This window comes from Balaenoptera borealis (genome assembly GCF_965194805.1).
Source record: "Balaenoptera borealis genome assembly, chromosome: 18".
NCBI lineage: Eukaryota > Metazoa > Chordata > Mammalia > Artiodactyla > Balaenopteridae > Balaenoptera > Balaenoptera borealis.
Window position 1 is genome coordinate 50,859,342 of NC_138877.1, and position 23,064 is coordinate 50,882,405.

General features: G+C 40.5%; 1 protein-coding gene across 1 annotated transcript in view; it reads left to right on the plus strand.

The window, feature by feature from the left end:
- The window catches only part of SCEL (sciellin), a 189,926-nt gene that overhangs the window by 40,743 nt on the left and 126,119 nt on the right, over positions 1 to 23,064 (plus strand). Inside the window, exons 2-3 of the mRNA XM_082365780.1 lie at positions 19,986 to 20,047; positions 20,727 to 20,844. Of these exons, the coding sequence (XP_082221906.1) occupies positions 19,986 to 20,047; positions 20,727 to 20,844 (180 nt within the window). The remainder of the gene's footprint in view (positions 1 to 19,985; positions 20,048 to 20,726; positions 20,845 to 23,064) is intronic.

The window sequence follows — 23,064 nt, forward strand, 5'->3', positions numbered from 1 at the left end:
CTGAGACTGTGCTCTTAAGCACTAGCCGTACTGCCTCTGCTACTGAGGTCTCCTAGGGGTGTATGTGGTATGCCGGGTACACGTAGTTTATCATATAATGTGTTTAAGTACTGTAATGAAGGCATATACAGAGTTCCCTTGCAGCAGAGAGGAAAGAGGGAGCCTGCCTGTGTTTAGGGAGTGGGGTGGTAGGAAAATCTTCACAGAGCAGGTTAGGTATTTGCTGGGCCTTTAAAGGTGAATAAACATTACCAGATACACAAGAAGCAAGGATATTTCTGGTCACAGGAATGGAATTAGGACAAATGTTAAAGGCCTGAAATATACAGTATGTTTGGGCAAAGCAAGGATTTTGATGAGGTTAGAGCTTAGGGTGCATGGGGGCAAGTGTTGGGAGAGGAAGTCACTTAAAAAAGGCATCTAGACCAACTTTCTGCTTGTGCTATCTGCCCAGGCCAATATGGTACTTCAAATGTGTCTAGTGCAACTGAAGAACCTAATTTTAAATTTTATTTAATTTGATTAATTTAAATTTAAATAACCACACATGGCTAGCGGCTGCTGCATTGGACAACACCGTCTTATATGAATCTAAGGTACTAATTCAAATGATGGGACATGGGGAACTTATGATGGGTTTGAAGCTGGAGAGTGACATGATTGCATCTGTTCTGAAGAATAATGTTAAGGGATGATGTATCTTTACTGGGGAGAAAGTTCTGACTTGCTGCGTGCTCCGCCTGTAGCCCACTTCCGAGTAGTTACAAGGCCTAGGGGAGCAGTGCCTTGTTCCGTGCAGTGATATTGCTTTGGTCACAGCTGATTGAGATGGGGTAGGTGTCTGTGCAAAACTGTCCTCGTCTGGCTCACCGGAAGCCACAGGATGGCCTGGTGCAAGAGCTCTACCTATAGGAACTCAGCATGGCTCCGCGGCCCATTAGGAACCTGGCTGCACATCAGGAGGCAGGCGGCAGGTGAGCGAGCAAAGCTTCCTCTGCCCCTCCCCCATCGCTGGCGTTACTGCCTGAGCCACCCCCCCGCCCCCGTCCCGGTCCGTGGAAAAATTGTCTTCCACCAAACCGGTCCCTGGTGCCAAAAAGACTGGGGACCACTGACGTAGACGGTAAAAGCGTCAGTGGTTTCCAGGGGTTGTGGGGAAGGAGGGATGATTAGGTCGAGAACAGAGGATTTTTAGGGCAGTGAAACTATTCTGTATGATAATAATGGTGGCTACATGTCATTATACATTCATCAAAACCCATAAAATGTTCAGCACCAAGAGTGATGTGCTAATGTAAATTACAGACTTTGAGTGATGATGATGTGTCAGTGTAGGTTCCTCGATTGTAAAAAAGGTACCACACTGGTGAGGGATGTTGATAAACAGGGGAAGCTATGTATCTGGGGGAAGGGGGTATATGGTATTTTCCTGTACCTTGCTCTCCATTTTGCTGTGACCCTAAAACTGCTCTAAAAGTAGTCTATTTGAAAGGAAAAAAGAAAAGACAACTGGTGAGTTAGATTTACACCATCATTAAAGGACCTAGATTCTGTAGCAACTGCTGGCCATTCTCCTGTCTGATATTTTGATCTAACACATGTGGGCTGTGGTTTATTCTTTTTGATGCTATGAGTGATACAAGCGCCTACATACATGCGTATATATACACATTTCCTGCTAAAAGCCATTGTACTTTTCTGTCACCTGTTATTCAGGGCTCAGACCTGCCGTAAATTTAGCTCACCCTGTAATCCAGCCATGGTCTCTTGGGTAAAGTGCCCATCTCCTTTCTGGCACTTTGGAGAGACAGTGGACCTTCATATTCAAGAATGTGGGCTCTGCAGTCAGCCTGCCTATATTGGAATTCTGGACATGTCTAATTCCCAACTGTGTGATCTTGGGCTTCTGTTTTCTGCTCTCTATCATGACCTAACAGCAGTTTCTATGGTTCCTATAGTGTAAGGTTTTTGTGAGGATTAAATGAAATAACATACGTAAAGCACTAAGCAATGACTGGCCCACACTTAAACTACTGTCGTTGTTGCTTTTATCATCATCATTATAATCATCATCAGCCTTGCCTAATCTCTTCTGGTTTCTCTGGGCAAGGGTAGTTGCCTGTTGGAGCATGAAGAAGAGTCAGAAAGCCTCAGGAACTCAGGGCTGAGCCCTCCTGGTGCCTCATGACGTTGTCTATAGAGTGCAGGTATGGAGTCCTGATCTCTTCACTGTGACCTGTCCAGGTGGTAAAGAGGCTGATCCCATCCATCTCCCTGCAGCAAGAAAGACGTGGACCTGAGGATGAAGTGATTGCCTATAGTGAATAGTGGATCTGCAGAGATGATGGAACACAGGCTCCCGTGGGGTCTCTCCTGGGCTCTCTGTGGGTCTGCATCATGCTGGCACCATCAGTGCATATTAAGCAATGTACCCGCTCTTGCAGCACTGGCACTAAGGCAGTAATTCATTAATTCTGGCATCTGTCTACTCCCAGCCAAAGAGAAATTGGCTCTGTAATTATCACTCTACTGTTACCGCTTTTGTTTCAACATGTACATAACATTTATTTTCTCCATCTGGGAGGAAAGTGGGGAGCCCTCTATCTTTCAACCTCTCAAAGTCCCTGCATGACAGATTAGAGAGCTTTGAGATGCTGATTTGTCCTGTTTGTATTTTTTTGCATTTTCAGCGTCACTTTTTGAATCTCTCTGGGATGAGGAGGTATCTTAGTCTGTTTAGGCTGCTATAATAAAATTACACAGACTGGGCAGTTTATAAACAACAGGAATTTGATTCTCCCAGTTCTGGAGGCTGGGAAGTCTGAGATTAGGCTGCCAGCATGGTTGGGTGAGGCTCCTCTTCCTGGTTCATAGCCTGCGTCTTCTCACTGTGTCCTTACGTGGTGGAAGGAGCTAGAAAGCTCTGGGGGGTGGGTCTCTTTTATAAGAACAATAATCCCATTTATGAAGGCTCCACACTCATGACCTAAGCACTTCCCAAAGGCCCCACTTCCCAACACCATCATTTTTCTTTGCAGGTTAGGATTTCACATAACAGTCTTGAGGGGACACAAACATTCCGACTGTATAACAGGAAGTGACAGTCTTTTAATAGCAATTCTTAAATGAATGTATGACAAGTTCTTAGAACAATGCCTGGCACATGAACAGTGCTATATAAGTATTTGCTATTTTCATTATTATGTGGTGATAAGTGCTCGTTTCTGGCTGGTTGTTTCATTGGATATAACACAGAGAAAAAGCACTGTGCTGTTTTGGGAGATAGGTTCAGCAAACCCTCCCCCCATCTGAGACCTGTGGCAGACATTGCTAATCAATCGTGGCTCTCTCCTGTGCAAGTTCAAAGTTGCCTTACAAACCTCATCATATCCCCCCAGGCAGCCAGTGTCAAGCAGTCGCATTGGCACCCACGATAAAACATTTGCCATCACAGCCTAGGAGCTTACATTCTAGAGAGACCTCAAGAACTCCGCCACTCACAGTGAAATAGGCGTGGTAAAGCCAAATTATTCTAAGCATGCTCAAGGCTCCCCAGCTCAAGGCCTGAGTGAAACTAAGGCCAAACCTATTTGGCCACCTCCACCCCCGTGCACATTCTTGACTGACCTCTTTGAACTTTGAGATTCTTAATTTTCAGCAGTCTTTGGGCTGAATGTCTGTTCAGCAATGAGGAAGTCTGAATTTTGCCCAAGTGTTTAGAATTAGCCCTTTTCTGAATCAAAGATTTAGTTCCAAATGGAAAGACACTGACGTGGCTTAGTGGTATGGGTTCCAGTATATAAAATAAAAGAAACCCTCAATTCCACGCAGAAATAATTGTTTGGAAGCTCAAAAGGTTTAAATGTATTTTGGGCAGTATATTTTTCTTCATTGCGAAGCAGAAAATTATTTTCTGGTTCTATATTTTATGAAGGATGAAAACATACATCTAAGCATTCTATAATATAAGTTTAATATAAGTTACTACTTGTCCCTACAAGCTAGCTCTGAAACTGTTTTAGCCCTTCATTCAGCTAAATGAATGCTGAATGATCCTGAATATAATACTTCTAATTTACTTATTTTTTTGAGATGAGACAAGTCACATCTTGGTTTTTCAACTTTCTCATCTGTAATATTAATATCCAACCTCAGTCCAACCAACATTTATGGGCATCACAGAAATTTAAAACGTATTTCTAAAATATCTCGCACACATATAATTCTATGAAAGCACTGAATAAACATATATATATATATATATATATATATATATATATATATGTATACTACTTTTAGAGAACATTTTCCATTTTAGATTTTCAAATTCCTCAGCCCAGAATAAGGGCACATTAAGAAAGGGATGTCCCAGTCCATGACTGCGTCCTGCAGTTGCCTGAACCTTCTAATCTGAATGTTTCTACGTCTTCTTATGGTCCCTTCTGTGACTGTAGCTCAGCTGGACTGTGGTTTTTCAGAAGCTGTCTTGAAATGGGGAGGATTTGGTTAATTATTGGTGTAACAGATGAATAAAGATGACCCAGGAAATTCTAATGACTCACTCCTCTCAGCAATGTTCCAGATTCGCTAAGCTTCTTTAAAGCCTCCCTGGCTGCCACGGAAGGTACATTTCAGAACCTGTAATAGGAACCTGCACGTAGCGTGGCTCTTCTACACTGTTCCTTCCTCACCAGAAGCAGGTGTTGACACTGGAGTCTACTGCTGCCCTCAGATGTGAAAGAAGTTTCCAGCATCCTTTTCACATTTTTATAGGTGATGAAATCACAAAAAGCTCAAAATTCTTATATTTCAGGATGTACTTTTCCTTTGATAGTTTTACCAAAATTCCATGTGTAGAATTTGTGTAATAGATTCCTTTCATATTTCCTGATCTCAGGGCTCCAAAGGACTTTTCTCTCCTAAGGATCTTGATTCCTACCAGCAGTACATTTCCTGTGTGTGTATCTGGGCCCCAGCCTTCCAGGTACCATGGGCCAGATAGAGATTCCTCCTACTTTAAGTTTTGTGTTTTGTTTTTTTTTTAAAAGGAATTCCTTTATTTTTATTTTTTATTTACTTATTTATTTACTTATTTATTTATTTATTTTTGGCTGTGTTGGGTCTTCGTTTCTGTGCGAGGGCTTTCTCTAGTTGCGGCAAGCGGGGGCCGCTCTTCATCGCGGTGCGCGGCCCTCTCACTGTCGCGGCCTCTCCCGTTGCGGAGCACAGGCTCCAGACGCGCAGGCTCAGTAATTGTGGCTCACGGGCCCAGTTGCTCCGTGGCATGTGGGATCTTCCCAGACCAGGGCTCGAACCCGTGTGCCCTGCATTGGCAGGCAGATTCTCAACCACTGCGCCACCAGGGAAGCCCTGTGTTTTGTTTTTTAAAAGAGAATCCAAAATAGATTGGATACTGTGGCACCTCGTGAGGGATAGAGTTGTGGGTATTGTTGATGTCAGTTAAAAAGGTGATAACAGGAGTACATATTTTTGGTCTACCAAGGCCATAAATTACACGAAGAATTCACCAAAGACAGCAGGTCCATGAGTGAGCTGTTTCAATTGAATTGGTACTTGTACAAGGTGACACCCTCTTTCACACCACCCATCTCCTCCCTGTGTGACTCAGCCACTGAGGGAGAAGCCTCTGATCTGTTCATTAACACAGGCAGGTGGAGGTGGAAACTGCACTCAGTAAACTCCAGGTACCCATTAGTTTCAGCTGGATCCACCTGGGGAATCACTGCAGGCTGTTTAGACAAGAAGTCCCGGTTTATCCGCTCAAGAAAGGTAGGTTGAATTATATTTGCAAATGTAAATATCTCTGCTTTATTGCATAACTTTCCCTGTTTTCTTTGCAAGTGATTAAAATTAGAACTTACTCTCTTAACTTTGTCTTTTTCCCAGTGAAATTTTAACAGCTTCCAACGGGCTGTTCTACTTGTTGACAGTTCTGCTGCTCTTTGTTGTGATTTTAGATGGCATTGCTTTTAAATTCTCCGCAATTTTACCCTTTTCCAGGCAGCAGAGAAATGAAAGCCTATTTGAGTTTCCACGTAGGAGCTGTCAGCTGGTGAATCTGGTCACACATAAGGATAGCAAATTCTTTAAGTTGAGAGACCAGCACTCACTGGTCTACTTTCTCAAGTGACTATAAAAACATTTTTTAAAAGGAGCTCCCTGTCTTCACAGATGATGCTTTTACTGAAATGGTGAACTCTACTCTTTTATAGATAAGAAGTCTTTGTTTTTCTTGACTGCTGCAAGCATTGCAAGTCACTGAGCTGTGAGACAGAGATGCCCAGTCCCCCACCCTATCTTCCCCAAATAAGAAAATCACATTTCTTGAGTGAATATACCAAGGAATAAAGCAGGGCAGGGCTAACTGAGCGTGCGCAGTTTCCCACAGGGATTCGTGTGCATTTGGCCAACTTTGCTATATTATATCCTGAGTTCTAACCTACATATTGATTAATGTACATAGGGGCAATTTTCAACCTCTATTCATATCCTAGTCCTGAAAAGCCAGTTTTGGAAGCCCTTTGATAAGAACAGAAAAGTTATTTTAACCAGGCTTTCCTTTATGATTAATAGCTAAGCTGACTTGTCTGACCTGTGTTTTTTCTCTACCATTTGCATCTGAGATGCAGAGCTGTGGGAATCAAACCCAGGAGCTACTCACACTTGCAACCAGCGCTCTCTGTCCTCCAGAAAGGCGCTTCCCACAGTGTACCTGGCTCTGCTTTCAATTCTAGAGCTTTCATTGCTTCCCATTGCTGAGCAGGTCATGTGCTGTCTCGGAGGCTTTTAGAGCTCAGTTCCCAAAGGTTACTGAGGAATTTTATAATAATTTGGCTTTCAAACATTTATAGTAATCAGAAAGCTAAATTATACCATTTGTGGATTATTATTTTACATGTCGTAAAATGTGATCAAATTTAAAACCAGTTTTCTCTTCCACAGTTTATAATGCAGAAATGGTCTTTCTGATATTTGCTGTATTCCAGAATTAAAGTATTAGGAAAATCAATTTGAGAAAACTGTGATATTACATCAGTAAAATTTTTAGTAAAACATTTGCTTGATTCTAAATGTCAGGTAGACAGAGAATGCAGATAAAAGGCCAGGATTTTTATTAAACTTTTAGCTTCATGTAAATCTTAGATTCAACTGACCTAAATTTTCAATTGGAATGGAGCGTAGACTTATGTAGTCTAACTCACTAATTTTCTAGGTGAGGACAACAAAATGTATACATGTTAAGCAACTTGCCAGGATGATAGTTAGAACCAGATGAGGAGCCAGATCACCTGATTTTGGTCTTACTGAATTTTCTCAATGATTCTTCAAATTTCTTTCACATAAAATATGTGGTAGCAATAAATGAGGTTCCCTCTGGCTTTACAAAAGAACTAGAAATGATCCGGAAATAAGAATTTCCTTATCCAGTAATACTTGAGAATGTTATTACAGTGCGTATAGAATGACTATGATGTGAAGAGATACATTTTAAATTTGTGGTTTGTGGAGTCAGTCTTGTTATTTATTATATTCCTAGTTTTTAACCTCAGGAGCAGTCAGCCCCTTTGTAGGAAGGCGAGGTGGTGTGTGTGTAGGTTGTAGATTGTAGGGTGTGAGACATTCAATTGGAAACAGCCTCACCTTGGCTACCAATCCATAGAGGCTGCTTACCGGCTGTCTCCTCTAACCACTGGAATCTTGACTGAAACAGCTGAGAGATTCATTTTCCTGGAGACTTTGCAAACAAAGCAAAGAGGAGATGTTTTGAACAACGAAACTCAGACTGTGGAATGAGCTGCATATAATTCACTAAGCAGTCAACTTAAGCAAACATGATTTAACTGATAGTGTCCCTATGATTCGGGCGTTAACTCTAAGCATTCTTTAAGAGTGATGTGATAGAATCCTTGGCCAGCCAGTGGTCCAGGGGAAAGCTTTGTTGGTCCCACACAGTTTGTCTTCTGACATTATCCTGTTCCTAGGCTATTTGTTGATCATGTTTCCTTTTCTCTTGCTGAGAACTTTGAAATAAGGGTTTTATGTATTAATTACTGGATATTTGTCTGCAGTTGCTTGAACTTTACTTTTTAATCAAAAGTCTTTATCAAATATATTTCTTAAGGGTTTCTAGTTTACCATTGCAAAAATCCATGTGATTGTGAATTTGGGAAAGGCCCTTCCTCAAATGCATGCTTTGTCAAATGACAGCTAAATTTATTAGATTTGCATTTTATGTTGCTAAATTTTTTAAGGATATGAAGCATCCTTTTATTGTGATTATTAATTGGAAGAGTGCTTTTTATAGGTATCCATTAAACAACACGTGGCTTACTTCTAGTTCTGAATACTCATTGTAATTGTATACTTGAGAGCTCTAAGCATCTAAATAATTCATTCTGTGTTTCTAGACCCAAGTTTCCCTGACCTAAAATGTGATTGTTTCCTTTGTATGGAACCTTCTGGGAGAAAGTAATGAGCTATATAGACCATGCTTTTTTAACTAAAATACACACATCCCAGGAGACTGTGGCAGTATTCCAGAGAACACTCAGAAGCCACAGGATATGCATGGTACCTCTACATTGAGAGTTAATTTTAAATATTTCAGAGAAAACTGCCCCCCTACAGCCTACCCTCCTCTGCCCTCCTTCCCAGTGTGCTCCTTTTTGTCATTAGGTAAATATTTGAAAGGAATCCATACAGAAAAAACCATAGGAGGCTGGAATCCAGATAGACTTGGATATAATTATGACCCCCAATTTGACCAAATGTCACTTGTATGATCATACTTATCTCACAGAACCAGCAAATAAAAAGAAAATTTAGGATTCCTACTGAATTATACATATATATATATAACATAATATGACATATATTACCATTTCTTTTACAATAGTGCAAAGAGATGTACAACATCAAGAAAAAAATTTCCATAAGAAAAATGTGGGACCTAGATTAAGAAAATCACAGATGTTTACTGTAAGACCTAAAGACTTTCTTGAGTAAAATCTTCTTTGAGTACTATTCCTAGATGGACAGATTGAATATCATCCATGTCAGCTCTTCCCAAACTATTTTATAGTATTCATGCAATTCCAATCAAAAGTTCTAATAGAATATTTGTTTTGAAACCAGAGAAAATAATTTTAAAGTTTATCTTAAAGAAATGAGTAAGTTAGAATAGCTGATAGAATTTCTACAAGAGAAATTAATGAAGGGTGCTTTCATTAGATATTAAAATGTATTAGAAAAAGACAATAACTAAAATAGTTTGTTTCTAGTGCAAGAAACTAAAGGCAGATCTATGGAACAGAAGAGACAGCCATGAAGCACATTCTAGAATATATAAGATTTCTTTATGTGACAAAGGAAAAATCATATATCAATGGGAAAGGGATTCCACCATTACTAAAGTAAATCCATATGGATTAGAGTTTCCATGTAACAATAAAATACATTTTTTAAACTTAGAAGAAAACATGTAAATATTTATTAATCTCATTTGTCCAACAAATGTTCCTCTAGAGCTTATTATGTGGTAGATATAATAATAATATTTGGAAATACAACTGTAGAGAAGACGGTCTTGGTTACAACCCTCAAGATTTACAATGTGTCTGTGTCTGTGTGTGTGTGTTGGGGATGGAGAAAAACTTCAGCCACACAAAAGGCAGTTTGTATTGTACAGTTGTTATGGAGAGGTACTCTTTGCTATCTGAACACTTCATAGGGCTCAGCCTGGGGAGGTGGAGGTGAAGACAGGTTGTGATGGTATCACTGAATGCATCCAGGAGGATATGTAATGAGTGACCTGAAAAATGCATGTAAGTTTTTCCTGAAGGGAGAGTAAGGGTGAGAGGAGGCTCAGAAAGAAGAATGCTTTAGGCATAAAGCGCAGAGTGAGCAACAGCCTAAAGGTGATGAAAAGGATGGAGCCCTCAGGAATTGGAATGACTTAGTCTAGCTGAAGCTAGAGTTTGAGTGAGGCATGGGGAGTTGGGAGAAAGGAGGCAGACGGGTATGGACTTGTAAGTTTTGATAACAATTTGGATTTTATCCTGACAGAAATGAAGGGCCATTGAAGAGTTTTAAGCAAGGTGGTGACTACTTTGGCACTCGTGAGAATGGATTAGGAGAGTAAGTCTAGAGCTTGGGAATATAGGTAGGAAGCTGTTAAAATAGTAAGCAGATTATGGCAGCTTGAATTGGTAGTTTGAATATGGACAGAAAGACAATCAAGAGTGATGTAGGGGGTTTCCCTGGTGGCGCAGTGGTTGGGAGTCTGCCTGCCGATGCAGGGGACACGGGTTCGAGCCCTGGTCTGGGAGGATCCCACATGCCGCGGAGCAACTGGGCCCGTGAGCTACAATTACTGAGCCTGCGCTTCTGGAGCCTGAGCTCCGCAACAAGAGAGGCCGCGATAGTGAGAGGCCCGTGCACTGCGATGAAGAGTGGTCCCCACTTGCCGCAACTAGAGAAAGCCCTCGCACAGAAACGAAGACCCAACACAGCCATAAATAAATAAATAAATAAATAAATAAATAAATAAATAAAAAAGTAACCCGGAAGGAGTGCAATGTAGCATCTCTAACTGTTGAAAAAAAAAAAAAGAGTGATGTAGGAGCAGAGTTGTAGGACTTGGTGATTGCTTGGATTTTGAGGTCAGAAAGAAGTTTCATGGATGGTCTACATGGATTTCTAACGAGTGAAAGAATTAATAAGGGGAAAGAAAGAGAATTACAAAATTGGAAGCTGCTGATCAAAAAAAAATCAGAGTCAGACGCTAAGTGAAAACTGGGAAAGTAAAAATAAATATTTCTGATATATAAAGTAAGAAAACAATAAGAAATCCATAATATTAATCAATGGATAATTCACGAAATAAGAAATAAAATAACCAATAAAATTATAAAACTATGCATTTGAGCCAAAATGATTCCACTTTCATAATATAAGGAGAAAGATTTTACTGTGTAAAATTGGGATAAAGAGTGACATGACATGAGCTGCAGCGAATATGATAAAGAACTTAAGGTAACAGAGTTTTGGTTCATAAGTCGTGGTCAAAATTTGGACTTCTACTCATTTAACAAATGTTTTCAGCTAGAACTAAAAATAGTCCATGAGAGGTTCAAGCAATAGATAATTTTTATTACATAGCATTTTTATTAATGAATATTAGACCAGTGTCTTTAATAAAATGAAATTGATCATTGTCCCAGAGAGTACGACTCTTCATGCTAAAACTTGACATTATCTATCATTCTGCAGAAAAGATTTGTGGTGGAAACAAGGGCAAGTGAGGGCTCATGCTAAAACCGAGAACAAACAGTAAGAACATTTTATGATCGATGGTTATTGGACTCAAAATTCATAGCATATAGACAACTGTCTGGCTACAAGATTTTATTTGTGCTACATTATAAACTGTTTCACCATCAGTAAGCAAGTTTTCTAATGCTAAATGGAGACTGGGAGGCTGTGTGACTAAAGAAATAACAAATTTCTAACCATCACAGCAGGATAGGTGAGTCTTTTCCAGCCCAATAATTATTGGATTTCCTTATACACTGTGTGTGAAGGCTGAAAATAGTCCATTAATTTAAATGCATTTGTTAATGTTTACACTTTGTGAAGCCCTGTTTATTTTATCCTTACATAATATTTCATGTTCTTTTAGGTGATAATTGTTTGGTGGTTTGTTGTATTTACCTTACAGAAGATAATGCTGCTGTTTATTGACTTGTGATTATAGAGCCTCTCTTATTCTTCTGTTGAAAATGGTTTAATAGCATTTGTCCATTTTCAGTTTCTAGGATTTTTCCCCTGTTACCAGTGATTTCTGGGAAACAAGTACTAGTAGGTATTATCGAGCCATGAAGACGCTTTCATATACGAAAGTGAATACCACCAAGCTACATATGTCATTCTAGACATTTTTGCTGTATTTATTTCCTTATTCTATGTTTGCTTTTTTATACTTTCTATCACTGTAGAGGTTTCTCTTAGGTAACTATTCATATTTGGTCTTTTCCATAAAGATATCAATTTAGATAAGTCTATTAGAAGCTTGATAAATTAACTGGGAGATTTTGGAGCCATTAAAGTATCCAACTATCACTCTGTGCTGATCTCATGATACTCTGGTAAAATGATCTGAGAAAGTCTGCTCCAAATCTCACTCTTGATTGAGGTCCATCACAGATTTCTACTGCAAAGGAAATGTCATTCTTCTCACCCTTTCTTTTAACCTGGTAACTTTCTACCTGTTGAACCCTTTTTGTTTCCTGGGCTTCTGGGGCAGGAACTTTGATGTCAGGTCGATTTGGGCTGGACTCCCAACTGTGCACTGGCTGTGTAGCCTTAGGCAAACTACTCATCCTAAAACCTCTTTCCAGAAAGAACTAATTTTACCCACTGTCCACATTTCCAACTCCTGCCCTACCTTCTGAAAAAGGACTCTGACTTCATTGAAATCATTCATTATAAAGTTTCACTTAGGTATAGAAGGAGGATAATCATAGTATCAGCCTTAAGGCATTATGTGGGTCTTAAATGTGATAATACATGTAAAATCTAAGCTCAATATGGCTAACACTATCACACGACCAAATACCAGCAGTGAATTCTTTTCGCTGGTTTTTTCTCTTTTTTTCTCTCATCCTCTATTTTGTTATCCTATTTTCTGCTCTGCATTTTTTTCTCTTCTGTCTTACTCTTCCTATTCTCTTTCATCTCTGCACCACCTCATTCCAGTTTCTTTGCTCACACAATCTTTCTTAAGGAGAGTTAGCAGTGAGTGGTAATAATGTAGCACTTATTAGGTAAGTCGAGAGGCATTTTGTCCTTGGGTGGGAAGGGGAAGAGAGATCCACAAAGACCTTTTTTTTTTAAAATTTTTATTGAAGTATAGTTGAGTTACAATGATGTGTTAGTTTCTGGTATACAGCAAAGTGATTCAGTTATACACACACACACACACACACACACATATATATACATATTCTTTTTCATATTCTTTTCCATTATGATTTATTACAACATATTGAATATAGTTCCATGTGCTAAACATAGGACCTTGTAAAAAATAAAATAGATAAACAAGGTCCACAAAATCTTTTTGTCAAGAGGACCCAAAAGATGGGGAAGACTGTAGCTTAGTTGGAAGGTGGTCTTGGAGTTGGGACAGGAAGAGCTGGGGCTGACTGGCTAGGGGAGCAGATTACCTAGTGGACCTAAATGCTCTTGGGGAAGTGCTATTATTCAAAATAGAAATTGAGAAGGACAGAGGGAGATGAAGAGGATCTGAACAGGGATACATTTAAGAAATAGGAGATGTTTGATAGTTTCAAATGCATCCAAAGAAAACCATGAAACTTGACTGGTTTTGTGATTCAGAATTTAAGGAGAGTAATTTCATCTAAAACCTAAAGACATGTCTTTGGGCAGAGGCTGTAGGCATTGGGTAAACACTAGCACTTTCTAGTGTTTGGCCACAAAGAGGAAATGAAAGAGGGGCCAGAAGTTGAAAAGGTTTTTTTTTTTCCTGTTTCCATACTGACTTCTGACATCATGATTTCACATCAGAGTTTTCAACTTATGAATTTGGTGCTTTAAAAAGGAAAGGTTTTGTAGTTCCCAGCATAATAGGGACACATCTTTTTATACATCTTTCCCTACAGTATTATACATTTAAAATACAATTGCTGGAAAAAAATATAGTTGCTTGTGTCTGCCATTATTTGGTATATGTACCAGTAACAGCATTTTGAGGAGCCGAGATGAGAGTTTCATCTTTCTCGTGAGAAGTTTAAAACTTGATTGGAAGGAAACTGAAGGACAGCACTTAGAAATAAATCTAATTGGCTGAACTGAAGCTATTAAAGTGTCATTATTTGGGTGTTGAGTAGATATGAAACTGAGGATAACCTCAGTCCCTGAAATAAGTAATTTCTTTAAAAAATAATATAAAACTGAGATTTTGCTGCATGTATTTTGTGACATTACCAATTTGAAAGGTTTCTAATCTCTAATCCACTCTACAGAAGGGTATTTGTTAACAAGAGCATTATTCACAGGGACATATATTGTTGATCCATTTTTATTAACAGTATAGAAAATATCCATATATAAAAAAAGTTGGTTTATATTCTGGTCAGGATGGCAAGTGTTCCATTGCAGTAAAATTTCGGTGGAATTAGAGGTTGATGAGAGTGGGGCTTGCACCTTAAATGTTTTAGATTGGAGTTTCTGGAAATGGTTCTGGGACCACCAAATGGGCTGACATATGGAGATGGTTAGGGTGACATGGCCAATGGGTCCTAAGAAAAAAAAAGGAGCAGGTGTGCTGAGGGAGGTTGTGCAGGAGATGGAAGTGAAACCTGTAGATTTGGTGAAAAAATTTTATTTTCCCACACTATTAGTCATTTTCATTAAAAAAAAAAAAACTCCTGCATACTTATTAAACTATTATAATTTGAAAATAGAATACATTATATTTTGCTGTCTCATTTACCTTGTGCCAGTGTACAGCATGGAGCTAGGAAAGAGTATAAAACATTATCAAGCCATCTAGTAGGGAGATAGATCCAGAGAAGGAGTCCGGTAGGAGTAGTGCCAGGCCACTCATGGCTTCAGTGTGGCCACGGGAGGGGTGAGGCTCGAGGCTGAGCTGCCCAGGGGTGATGGAGCAGCTGTTTATTACTTCTTCTTCTCCTTCAAGCTCCTCTCCCATTATCTTCCATCTCTCGGAACTCCCGGGCTTTTCCCTGCATGTCTGGAGTTGGCTATATCACATGGTACTTTGACCAACATGTAGTATCGTTTGCTGAAAAGACCCTGGCATTGCCGTCATATAGACCTAATTGCAGTTCCTGACTGTCACTCCCTGTGTGACCTTAGCCGGGTTATTTAACCTGAGTTTTGAGTTCCTATAATTAGAGATAATAATACTCACCTGGAAGGATTAAATAAGCTAATGAGCACTAAGCTTGTGGCATGATGTGAAGCAATAGTAGGAACTAAACACATGATCCTTCTTGATAGGAACATTGAACACACAGGCATGTTGCAAGAAATAGTGTTTTACTAATAAAAAAGTCACTAGTATCTTATATTTTGTAGACCACCATGGGCTTTTAGACCTTCTGTTTGCTCCACGATGATCTTGTAACAGGTAGGAAGAGTATTAAGCTTGAGTAACAAAAATATGAAAGAGTAATCTCATGAAGAAACTAGGTTTATTTTCCTCTTGCCAAAAGTTAAGAGATAGATCATCTCAACTTTTTGGCAGCTATTTGGGGCTATTTGGCAGCTCCACGAGGAACCAGGCTCCTTCTAACTTCCTGCTTTGCCATTCTTAGTGTGTGACTTTAGTCCCAAGGTTAGTTCATGGTCCAAAGATGGCTGCTCTTACCTTCTGCCTGGCAGCCTACTTTCAGAGGTGGAAAGGGTGAAGCACAAAAAACCTGGTTCTTCCCAGGGACTTTCATGAAAGAGGCAACAAGATAAAGCTTGGGTGTCCCAGAGAAAGCAAGTGAGTTCACTGGCAACTATCCCTAGAAAGTATCCCAGAGACACTGGAGTGGAGCCAGTGAGGTGTTTATAGGATACCTGAGGCTAGGTATTGGCGGGGAGAAAGCGGTAAGGGCCCTGAGCTTGTTTGGATGTCTTATCTTATGACTCCTTCTGGAGAATACCCGGCTACCAAAGGCATGAAAATATCGGACCCTTTAGCAGGGTGCTGGATCTGATTAGAGCCAGCCCAAATTATAAGGTAAAGAAGAGATACCTGCTTTTCTCTCTACAACTGCAGGAAGTGCTATCAATCTGGGAGTCCCTGGCAGGAGGAAAAGACGATGAGCCTTGAGCTAGAAAGCCTCAGGTGGAGTACCAACTTTCCCACTCAGCTGCTTCTCGAGCCATGTCTCTGCTAAGTAGGGATTATACTCTTAGAACATAGCCTTGGAAATGAAATGAGATGTATTATACTTACTATAAAATCATCTAAGGAGTTATTATTGTCTGAGCTCTCCTCCTTACCCAACAGAGCCTAAAGGGGCAGCAGAAGCCTGGCTTGGGAGGAGTATTGAGGATACCAAGGAAAATCTAAAAGACAGCGTCCATATAGAATCCTAAATATGTCATCTTTTATGTCTGGCTTCTTTCACTTAGCATGTTTCAAGCTTCATCCATGTTGTAATATGTATCAATGCTTCATTCTTATTTATTGCCAAGTAATATTCCATTGTATGGATCTGCCACGTGTTGTGTGTCCATTCATCCACTGATGGACATTTGGGTTGTTTCCACTTTTTGGCTATTTTGAATAACGCTGCTATGACCGTTCGTGTATCCCTTTTTGTATGGACATACATTTATAAGCAAGGCAATATCAGGAAATACACAGAGAAGGCTGCTCTGTGAGGGTTTGTCTGCTTCAATGACTCCTTGAGAAGTTGTCCTGGTTCTCCTGCTGCCAGGCAGTGGGGACAGAGCTCATGGGACTTCCAGAGATGTCGAGTCAGGCAGACCCTGCTGTGTACCTTCCCTCTTTCACTCTAATGCCAGGTTACCGGTCCCGTCTTACAGTGACTCATGACAAACATTACTGCTGGTTGTTGAGGAACGAGTTGGCTTTGGTTTAGAAGCCAGATTCTGCTTGTTGCCACTTTGGCAGGTTACATCCTCTCCCTGAGCTTCAGTCAGGTGTCTTATCTGGGAGATGGAGGTAATAGCTGCTGTGCAGAGTTTATGTGAGGATGAGATAATGCCTGTGAGGTATCCTGTTGGGAGCAGGTACTACGGCTATTGGCAATTGCCCCGGGCAGTAGGGCAATTAAAGACACAAAGGGCACAGGTCAGAGACAGGGTAACACAAAGCTCTTTGAATGACTTAACTATTTTAGAAATGTTTAAACCACTTTTCCCATAAGCACTCTATTAGTTTGCTAGGGCTGCCAAAGCAAAGGACCACGGGCTGATTGACTTCAATAACAGAAATTTGTTGTCTCATAGGTCTGGAGGCTGGAAGTCTAAGATCAAGGTGTCATGAGTTTTGTTTTCTCCTGAGGCCTCTCTCCTCAGTTAGCAGATGGCTACCTTCTTTCTCTCTGCGTCCTCTCATGTCCTTTCCTCTATGCAGACATATCCCTGGTGTCTCTGTGTGTCCAAATTCCTCTTCTTATAAGGTCATGGGACAGATTGGATTAGACCTCACCCTAATGGCCTCATTTTAACTTAATCACTTCTTTAAAAGCCTTGCCTCCAACTATAGTCACATTCTGAGGTACTGAGGTGTTAGGAATTTTGAGAGGGACCTAATTCGGCACATAGTAAGCACCTAGGGAGCATCTACTCTGTCCCACACACTGGAAATAGAGAAGGGACAGTCTTAGGTCTGGCTCACAGGACACTCGGTCTTTTGTGAGAGACAAATAAGCAGATAATTGCAAAATGACTTTTCTCCATTGACCCTTCCCTGTGTTTCACGACTGAGTTTGCAATCTCTGCAAGTGTATCACCAGATATACACTCAGCATTCTGCCCACCTCAGAATCCCAGTTAAATCAGCTACGAACCTTCCAGGTCTTCACCAGTTCAGGAAAAGAGTTTATCAGAGTCCATTTAGAAACAGGAAGTAGGTCAGCCAAGAACCCAGAGAATCAAGGCCAGACTGAGGTGAAATGAACAAGTAGTTCAGAAGTTTGCATGCCTCTTTTCCTCCCATTTTTGCCAAAGTTTTAGGGACCTCCAAATACAGTGAGACAGTGGCTACCCCACACTCCCTGCGTGCCCAGGGCGCAAATGCAAGGCTGTTCCATCTCCTCCCCACACCTGACCACACCTCATCTTTACACTTAACTCTTTCCAAGGTGATAGAAGCATGAAGTTAAGAATTATTGAGCACTTACTCTGTGTTGGGCAATAATCAGACACTTTACATATGTCATCGAACTTGACCCTCAAAACAGTCCCAATTCACCTCATTTTACAGATAAGGGAGCTGAACTGTAGCATCCCCAAGGTGACACAGTCAGTAAATAGCACACTTTACATGCAGGTCTTTCTAATTTCACTAAGAACTTCAGACTCAGTGAAGCGAAGAGCGGCTGGTCTTAGGCTGGTTGTTAGTCTTAGGCTGGGTCCCCTAGAAGCAGTGCCTGGGAGGACTTTGGGTGCCTGTGACGTATGAAGGGTATTCACTCAGAAGAAAGGAGAAAGGGAAGCAGGGAGGGGAGGAGGGGAAGGAGCTGAGCAACGATGCGCCCCCTGCTAGCCTAGCTTCTGCCATGGTGAGTGCTGAAGCACCAGTCACCTGCAGAACTGGCTCTACGTTCCAGGTCACTCACTCGCTGGCTGCAGGTTTAGTGGATGAGGAGGGTGTGTAACTGGCAGCCCCACCAAGTAAGGGCAATTCCCCAGATGAGGTGCAGCCGTGAGCCCATAGTGCCGAGCACCAGGCTGGTAAAGTCACCAGCAGCTGCCACTTCTCACCGACTCTAGGAGCATTGATATTCTAAATGAAGATCCTAGGGAAACCACGCCTTGATCCAGAGGAATGCATCTTTACCACTTCAAGTCCTATGGCAAGTTACTGTAGGAGACACTTTTGGACCAGAGGGTGGGAGATGGGGGCTTTAGAATCTCCACGTTATACCTATAAACTGCTGTCTGATGATACAGCTGTAAGTCTCAACAGCATTTATAGTTTAACAAAGTGATTTTTGTGTACATTATTCATTTGATCATCACAACCTTATGAAGTAGATGGCAGGTTTCATTAGCCCATTTTACAGAGAGATTAAGTGGTTCAATCACAGAACTTTGATGTCATAAAGCTGGACCAAGGGCTTGCTTCTGACTTGAGATGGAGGGCCCCTCCAACATTCCGTACACTGTCTGGTGGGGTGAAATCTGCAAACAACATAATGCTCCACCTAGGGTGACCAGCCCAGTCCTGTTTGCCCAGGACTTTTCCAGTTTAAAAACTGAAAGTCCCACATTCAGGGAAACTCAGGGCTGACTTATCTGTTAAACAGAAAAGGCCACACCTAGGACCCACAATACTTTTAGGGGCCCACAAAAGGGTCCTAATTTTAATTCCTTTTAACAGCAGAAGAAAAAAACGAATACTATAACAATAATGAATATGTATTAACAAAGCCAGCCTGGATTGTTATTCATCGTTATACTAACACAGTCATAAAATATAATTTTTAATTTTGTATGTGTATGCATGTGTGTGCACGTGCTTGTGTGTGAAGGAAGTGGCCATTGACAGCAAAAGTGCCTAAGACTCAATGTCATAATGCAGCCCTGAATGCACCATCATCCCAGGAAGACTGGGACTGAGAATCACCTCAGTCCCTTAGCAGCTTGGCAGTAGCAGTTCGTCACAGCTGAGAATCTTAGGGCTTTCCCACACAGGGATTACCTAAAACCACCAGTGCTTCCCAAGATCTGTGATTTCCATGCTCTGGCTGCTTCCCTTCTAAACACATATCAGTTGCCTGGGTTCACTTTGGCTTCCCCAAAGAAGGAGCTGATAAGCCCTTCTGCATATTGTGCTGTAAACTCCATGTCTCTGTCTCCCTGTTGACCTGACCCGATACTCGTCTTATCTTTTTTTGTCTCCAGCTCCTGGCTCAGTGTCAAGCACTCAGTGCATATTTTTTTCACTGAATAAATGAGTTAATTGATGACCTGATTCAACCAATTGCTTGTCCTATAACACAGGGGACACTAAATACTCCTGGCTTCAGTTTCCTCATCTGTAAAATAAATGCATTGGAATAGATGAACTCTCAGGTTCTTAGGGGTCACTTTATATCATGTATTCATTATACCAGATTATGTGGCCGCCAATGTCATTGAAAAATGTGTCTCATTAGCAATGAATGAGTCCCTTGTTGATTCTTTGTCGAGTCATTACTGTGTTTTCCCCATCCACATTTTTCTTTTAGATCCTTACTGGAAGGCAGCATGTCCGATCTTACCTTGAGAAAAACATCTCCCACAGGAAATGGTAATGTAGATGATGTTTCCCTTACTCAGAGAACTTAAAAATCTGGGAAAAACAACTCACAGGTCTTATTTTTTTTCATGTAGCTATGAAATTCTTAGAAGCAACAGTCTAATTTAATTAACATGGCCAAAGTTAGGCTTAAGAAAAAAGTAAGAGTGCTGTAGATTTTACTCATCTAATTACAATTCAAAGATTTCTTTTAAAAATCAAGTGTGTGTGACCTTCTGTGCTTCTGGCTCCCAGTGAGATCAAAGAATTAAGTTATTTATATTCAGAAGCACCAGGACTTACTGACTGTTGTTCACTAGGTACTTCTAAAACAGTCTCGTGTGTCCTTCTGAGGCACATTTCTTTTTGAGCCAAATGGCCAACCCACTAAACCCGGTATTGGTTTTTCCCAGGCCTGTGGTTCTACATTCCCAGGTGTGGGGCAGGGCTTCATGATGTGCACGAGCAGTTTCAGTTGGCACCTGAGCAGTTTTATAAGTTATCTTTGATGATGGGGTGTGGGATTTGTTCTTTCTTGCCGGTGCATCCTACTTTGAAACAGTACTGGATTTGCCAGCCTAGAAGATTGATGCTGTCCAATCAGATGCTCCTCTCAAGATTTCCAAGTTAATAAACACACACTCAACTCCATGCAACCACATCTCTTGCTGTTTCACTTTTCTGTTGATAGATATGAAGAGTACCGCCCAGGGGACTACACTGAAGCAACAGGGTTTTCACGAGGTGAACAAAAGAAGGACTTTCTTACAGGATAACAGCTGGATAAAGGAACGTCCTGAAGAAGAAAAGTAAGAGGGTGTGGGGAGGCTGGGTGGGTGGGTGAGTAGAAAGAGCCATTCTCCATTTGGGAAACTAATGGCCATGTGGAAATTTAGAAACTTTCCTTCTAAAACACTTTGTTGCTTGGCCTCATGTTTGGTAAGATTTAGTAAGCATAAATTGGTTACATCAGATTTTTAAGAATATCTCTACCATTTTTAATATTCATATACCTAAAAGAATATGAATTATTAGTGAGAAAAAAGTAGGATTTTGCTGTTATAAATAGCATAGACATTGGTGCCTACTTGATAATCTGAAAAAAAAAAGACATTCCAGATTTCAAAAAGGTAATATTTAATCCATGGTAGTGAGATTCCTGGTGCCTGCTGTCAGTTGAAACAAACACAAGTATGATTCCAAGTTTACAAATTTAATAATAATTTATCTAAAATTTCCTTATGTGCAAGTAAAACCGATCAATTCTCAACTCATTTTAGTCCCCACTGGTCATATACCTCTAGGTGTGGAAAGGTGGTAAATGCAGTATCACTTTGTAAGAGAAAACACTTAACCATCAAGAAAGTATTGTCTGCTTTAAGCATTGTTTCTATTAGCTATATGTTTAAAGATCTGAAGACTATTACCCTAAGCATATCACCTCATTGCCAACATAGATTTATAATAGGCATTTGTCCAGCCCAGATATATTTATTATAAATTGTGTATATATATGTATATACACATATACACATATGCATATGTCTTTGATTCCCTCTTATGTGTCCGGCTAGATACTAGGTACTTTACGTATAAAGCATCACTAAATCTCATAACAATCACACGAGGTAGGTATTACATCCTCATTTTTACAGAGGAGGAATTTGAGACTCAGAGAAGTTAGGTAACATGTTCAAGAGCACACAGCTATTAAGAGGTGGAGCTGAGAGTAACATGACCCATTATCTTTCCATTACACCAATGGTCCTCAGTCAGGGACAATTTTGTTCCCAGGGGATGTTTGGCAAGGTCAGGAGACATTTTTAAATGTCAAAATTGGGGGTGTACTCCTGACATCTAGTCAGTAGAGACCAGGAATGCCGCTAAACAACCTACAAGGCAGAGGACACTCCTCACAACGAAAAATGATCAAACCTGTAATGTCAACAGCACTGAAGTTGGGAATCCCTGCATTACAGGATACTTTCTCTAAGCTTTCTACTAAACTGTCCATACATGGTTGTTTGAGGAGTGTACTTGTAACTGTTAAACAAAAATGTCCATTAAATTCTGTTATTAAATCTTATTATTTTAAGGAACTATAGGGTTATTTGGAGACTCACACTAAGTTTTGGAGTTAGCATTCTTAGAAAACAATCATTTCCTTCTATAAAGCAACATTTACTGCTTCTGTTGGAAGCTAATATGGCATTTCTATTTTTCCATGGTGGTAGAATGATATCAAAGGTAGATCACAAATTTTGGGTTGCACAGATTTGCACAGATGTGGGGCGATAGAGATGTCTAAGACAATTTATAGTCAGTAGGAGTGATGGTTTTATGCCAGACATGCTTCCTTAAAAAGGCCCGGGGAAGCCAGCTTGGCTGGCATGACAGCTGCTGAGTGAAGGGGAAATTGGCTCTGATGCTTTCCCCACGCCTGCTGGCCCAGTAGTGGGCTACGTGCTATGTGTTTTTCTTCAGGCAAAAATGCATCTGGTGTCTGCTACTCTCCCACAAGTTTAGGGAGGGGATCCCAGGGAGATGGAGAAGTTCTCTTGGCATCTTCGAGGGTATATATTCACTGGAATTGTTTCAGTTTCACTGTTCATCTTTCTTTAATTATCTACTGCAGTTCTTTTATAGCTTTATTGTAAGTGGTTCCAGAGTGTTGAGTAATCAGAACCAGGAGAAATGTGGTATTTCAGGTTTGGTTGGGTTGACATGAAAAGGTTCTGATACTTACTCTCTGCTTTGGCTCAAGGCCAAAGTCTCTACTACATGTTTTGACATTTCCTAAAATTGCCTGCACTTTCAGGTCCACTATACAAAGTAAGGAAGACATAGCTTCAGGATCTTATGTACGAAGTTCTATTGCAGGGTTGACCAGTAGGAAAAGGAAAAGTTTGGAATAAAAATATCACCCTTGTCACTTGTTAACTTTTTAGCCTTAGGAAAGCCACAGAATCCCTGATCAATTTTCTCATCTGTGAACTGGATATGAGTGCATCCCCTGCCTAATTTATAGG